Source organism: Microtus ochrogaster, linkage group LG8 (assembly GCF_000317375.1).
Source record: "Microtus ochrogaster isolate Prairie Vole_2 linkage group LG8, MicOch1.0, whole genome shotgun sequence".
In the NCBI taxonomy this organism is placed as follows: domain Eukaryota; kingdom Metazoa; phylum Chordata; class Mammalia; order Rodentia; family Cricetidae; genus Microtus; species Microtus ochrogaster.
In genome coordinates this window covers 25,409,205-25,414,652 of record NC_022033.1, presented here as the reverse complement: position 1 = coordinate 25,414,652, position 5,448 = coordinate 25,409,205, and the positions used below count along the sequence as shown (strand labels likewise).

Here is a 5,448-nt window from a genome sequence, read left to right as displayed (position 1 = left end):
CTGGGGTTATAATATGCACCATTCCAATTTTATGCAGGGTTCCAAGGGCCCAAGACATCATGCAATGCTAGCCTGACATTCTGCCAACTATGCTACATCCTCAGAGTTTTCTTCTTTGCCAAGATGCACAGAGACTGGCCAGGACGGATAAGACAGGAAGGCACAGCCAGTCACTGCTTTCTTGTCGGTTCCTCAGCTCCACTGTCACAGTTCTTTTGCCCTCAAACCCTTATGGCACTTCAGTATGACAGGTTTCCCTTTACCAACAGATGGAAGCTGGAACAGCAGTCACTCTGATTTGCTAAGATGGATCTCAGGGCCTCATGCGTGCCATATGCTCTACAGGACCCAACAGCCAGTGTCCTACACTCCTGTGAAGTCAGGCAGTCCCTGCAGTCTGATGACTCTTCTGCCTGTTAGTTAATGTTAAATTCCATGCCTTAAGGCTCAGGCATCTTATCTAGCTAGGAAATGAGATTCTCACCTACCTCTGAGAGCCCTAAGAGAGGATGAACAATACCTGAGACTTGGACGTGCAGTATGTCTCTTCTCCCTGTGTGGAGTCATGTGTTTCTTAACATCCCAGGGATAAACTCAGAAATGTGTCATTAGGCCACTTCATTGCGTGACTGTCAGAATGTACTTACAAACCAGGAAGGTAACGTAAGAGAACATGATGCAATGCAGAGCAGTGGCAAAAACAGAAGGGGTTGGAGGTCGCTACCAGCCTAACTTGCCCAATATTGTGTAGTGAGCTTTTTCTTGTAAGTAGCAGAATGCTCAGTTATTACCATTATCTAGTATGCTACACATGACACAGAACTGTGTATTCCGGGTTTTTTTGTTTGTTTGTTGTTTGGGAGAGTTTGTTTGTTTGTTTGTTTGTTTTTGGTTTTTCGAGACAGGGTTTCTCTGTGGTTTTGGAGCCTTCCCGGAACTAGCTCTTATAGACCAGGCTGGTCTTGAACTCACAGAGATCTGCCTGCCTCTGCCTCCCAAGTGCTGGGATTAAAGGCGTGCGCCACCACCGCCCTGCTGAGTTGTTTGTTTTTGAAACAGTGTTTTGCTAAGTGGATCAGGCTGGCCTCAAACTTGTAGAAATTTACCTGCCTAGCCAGGCAGTGGTGGAGCACACCTTTAATCCCAGCACTCGGGAGACAGAGGCAGGCAGATCTCTTTGAGTTCGAGGCCAGCCTGGTCTACAAGAGCTAGTTCCAGGACAGGCTCCAAAGCCACAGAGAAACCCTGTCTTTAAAAACAAAAAAAACAAAACAAAAAAAAAAAACAAAAAGAAAAGAAATTCACCTGCGTCTGCGTCCTGAGTACTGGGATTAAAGGCCTGTGCCCAACTGTGCCTCATTGCTGCACTGTCATGTGACTGGCAGCCCAGCTTGGCTTGTTTTCCCCAACATCACAAACACATAAGGAAAACATCTCATTAAAAGAGCTAAAACCTTACAGGCTCTGTTTTAATGTTACAGGTCTGTGTGTACATGCACATGTGTTTGTGTATGTATTTGAAATATTGTTATGTAACACAGGACAGTTTATAGAGCATCAGGTCTGTGCCAGACCCTATTCTGAGCACAAGACAGGATCTCAGCCCTTGACTAAACAGATCTAGTACAGAAGGCAAATCACAGCAAAACAGTAGTGTACCATGTGGTCATGAGAAGCTGAGGAGGTGGGGGTGGCCACTCAACCTCAGTGTTCCCAGTACTCAAGAGACTGAGGCAGGAGGTTTGAGAATGGCCAGCTCCTGTGGACAAGGAGAGGAGAAAAGAGAGAGTGTGCTGAGAAGAAGACGTACAAGTTTGGGGTGGACACTGCTCTAGACTGTGGTCAGGGGTGTCTGCAAAGAGTAGGGAGAAGAGAGACTCATTGAACTATATAGCTGTGGGAAAGAAAACAGACTGCTCTGGTGTGAGGAAACCTTGGGAAAATGGGGAGTTGATGCATTGTGGTCAGAAAGGACTTTCCCATCTGTCTGCTGCTTAAGTGGATCGGCAGCTTTGCCATGAGGGCTCATGGTTCACTGCTGCTTCTCCAGCTGCATTATAATATTGATCTTTTCAGGTCAATCTGCTCAGAGCTTGTGCCATTCTGCTGCTAGGTGCCAGGGATGCAAAGATGCTCTGCTAAGGACAGGGGAAGCTACTAGAGTGAAGGACTGCGTGCAGTGTAGTCAACTGGGCAGTGTTTTTAAGCATGGCCTGGGGTGGTTGGTGAGAGATATCGGATAAGAAGTGGATCAGGCTGCATCCCGAGTTAACACACTGGGAGATGGGGCACAGAGCCTCCTGGAGATGGAAGTCCTACGTGGAGCCTCTATTTAGCCAGTTGGAACCAGATGGAGACATAGCTCCATAGAGGCAAAACTACATGGGCTCTAAAGTCAACATTCAATTCTGTCATTCCACAGAACACAGTGTACACTGATTTCTAGGGGCCACACACCAAGTTTGGATTCTGGTTCTATCAGTGTCCAAGTAGGGGTGGCCTGAATTGAGTTCCTTGCCTTCCAGAGTCCCAGCTGCCTGGTCTGTACGTGAGGAAGAGACAGTCTTTTGCAGCCTGCTGGGTGCAAGGCTATGACCTCCTTGTGCTGGCTGGCCCACTGAGTTATGTTCTCCTGATGACTAAGCTTCATGACAGAGCTGTTGCTTACCTCCTTCTGGGGCCTGTACTGACAGCCCTTGGATGGGGACAGGACTGGCCTCCCATATTATTGATTGAATGATTGATTGAGTGATTGGTTTTGTTTGTTGCTTCTTTGAAGCAAAATGCGTGTTCTCTGTACCTGTGTTCTCAGCAGTAAGTTAGGTTGGACTTTCCCAGCTGGGGCTCAGAAAGGCAGCCTTTAACCTTTCTCTGAGCATGGTGGGCACTAGTGCTATCTATGGCTTTCAACTCACTAAGGCCATTGCTTGCAGGTGACCCTTTCTCCTACCGCATTCTGTTCAAGGATTCACACAGTGTCTACCTTTCCCTCTCTGTCCCTACAGGACACTTTTGTGGAACTCTACGGGAACAACGCAGCAGCTGAGAGCCGGAAAGGCCAGGAGCGCTTCAACCGCTGGTTCCTGACGGGCATGACTGTGGCTGGTGTGGTTCTACTGGGCTCGCTCTTCAGTCGGAAGTGACCAGACACTGACCACCCACACACCTCTCGCCTCCCACCCTGCCCCTACCACAACTCTCTTTTCAGCCACCATTGCTACCAGGAGAACCACTACATGCAACTCATGCCCCTCCCCCATCACAGGGTTGGGCCTAGACGGAGTCCCCTTGCAGTTACCTTTCTAGAACCTACCACGCTTCTGTGAGAGCCACCTTCCCCTCACATCTCAATTCACTTGGCCTCAAAATTCACAAGATTTTCCCCCAAAATCAGTCCCTTGGGAGGCTGGAAGGAGGGGGAGGGGTGCGCTAGAGGACGGAGAGGGCCTGCCGGGTTGGCAAGACCCTTATTACTCCTGAGCCTCCTAGGAATGCTTTCTTGGCTGGGAACTGGGAAGCTTTCTAACCCTTTTCCCTAGAAAGAGACTAGATTGCCTTGTTTTTGATGTGTGTGGCCTCAGAATTGATCATTTCCCATCCCACTGTGTCCCTGTCCCCCTTCCTATCTCTACCCCCAAGAGCCATTTAGAGGCCCCTTTTGACTATTAGAAATTCAGGCTGCTTGGGATAAAGGGGCAAGTACCAGAACCTCCTCCCCGCCTGTGGCCTGGCCAAAGCCCCCACTCCTTGTCTGAATGTTCTCCTGAGGGCTCTGGCTAAAGGCCAGCCCAACCCAGGAGGAGGAGCTTAGCTGCAGAAAGTTCTCCATCCTAGAGCTTGAGTGGCTCTGGCAGCTTAGCACCACCCTAGACCTTCACCACCCTCCCCTGGCTCCCGTGACCATGACTGAGGGACCAACTGGGCCCAAGATAGGTGCCCCAGAGCTGTTAATGACTTCAGCTGCCTCACTTCCTGCAAGGTCAGCCTGTGGCATCTTTGCCTTGGGTGCTGGCCACAGGGTCCAGGGACACTGGCCTCAGCCCAGAAGTGAAGGGGAGCTATGGGAGCAGCTGTGGGAGCCCCAAGGCCTTCCCTACCTCAGGCAGGAAGGGCAGGAAGGAGAGCCTGATGGCACAGGTGAGGAGGGCTGCAAGGGCTTGTCCTACCCAGTCTTTGTGCCCTGCGCCCACCCGGCTTGGGCAGCAGGGCTGCCAAGGTCAGAGTGGCTTGGCCAGGAGCCCTTCAGGCCTCTCTCCTCTGCTCCACCCTTGGCCTGTCTCATCCCTGGGGGTCCCAGCTCAGCTCTGGCTACCCTGGGCTCTCTGCTGTACATATTCAAGACTAGTTTTTATTCCTTGTGAAGATGATATACTATTTTTGTTAAGCGTGTCTGTATTTATGTGTGAGGAGCTGCTGGCTTGCTGTGCGCGTGCACGTGGAGAGCTGGTGCCCAGAGACTGACAGCCTGATGCTCCCTCTCTGCCCTTGCCTGGGGAAGCCCATTGGGGGTCCTGGCTTCTGAGGGGCACCTGTCCCTCCCCTCCCCCTACACTTGTTCCAGCTCTTTGAAATAGTTTGTGTGAAGGTGAAAGTGCAGTTCAGTAATAAACGGTGTCGACTCTGTGAACCACAGCCTTGCTCTGTGCCTCTTGGGTAAGGGAGAAGCTGTTGACTTCTGGCTTTGCTGCCCTAGGGATGGGGTAGCTCACCAAGTTCCTTCTGTCCCAAATTTCTTTCTGTTCTTCCCATTTCTGTACATGACAAGAATAGGAGTGTTAACTGATCAACTGCTGGTCCTGTGTGTGAACAGAACAAAGTCCTCCCTGTCAGGAACTAAGGTTCTAGTGAGCCTGACAGTCACATAGTCATTGGACAAGTGTTTAATGAGCCCTGCTGCAGTACAAACCTGCCTTTTTAAAGCTTGCACACTAGTAGAGAAGATGGAAGTGTAGTGTTGGTGGCTTAGGGCGCCCATGAGAAAGCCACTGTCTTTCGGCAAGACAATGAATGACTTGAGAGTAAATAAAGTAACTGGATTAGAGGTGACGTTATTAAGGTAGGTCTTAGAGTTTCACATGAATTAGAGACAGCTCTAGAGAAAAAGATGACATATGGAGCTGAAGAGGTGTTTTGGGTTTTTTGTTTTTTTGGGAGTTTTTTTGGTTTTTTGGTTTTTCAAGACAGGGTTTCTCTGTTGCTTTGGAGCCTGTCCTGGAACTAGCTCTTGTAGACCAGGCTGGCCTTGAACTCAGATGCGCCTGCCTCTACCACCTGGGATTAAAGGTGTGCACTACCACTGCCCAGCTTGAAGAGGTGGTTTTGAGGCTGAGTTCTTTCTGCACAATCCTGAGGACCAGGATTTAGATCCTAGCACCACGTAGAGCTTTCCCCAAATACCTGGAATTCTAGCTCCAAGAGACGTGACACCCTCTCCAGCCTCTACCTTTG

At 49.9% G+C, this 5,448-nt stretch overlaps 1 protein-coding gene across 3 annotated transcripts in view; it reads left to right on the top strand.

Annotated features, from left to right (window-relative positions):
* Window positions 1-4,646, top strand: part of Bcl2l1 (BCL2 like 1) — a 54,708-nt gene extending 50,062 nt beyond the window's left edge. For all 3 annotated transcript variants that reach the window (XM_005363207.3, XM_005363208.3, XM_005363206.3), the window contains exon 3: window positions 3,006-4,646. In XM_005363207.3, the coding sequence (XP_005363264.1) occupies window positions 3,006-3,143 (138 nt within the window). In that variant the 3' untranslated portion in view covers window positions 3,144-4,646. The remainder of the gene's footprint in view (window positions 1-3,005) is intronic.
* The last annotated feature ends 802 nt before the right edge of the window (window positions 4,647-5,448 follow it).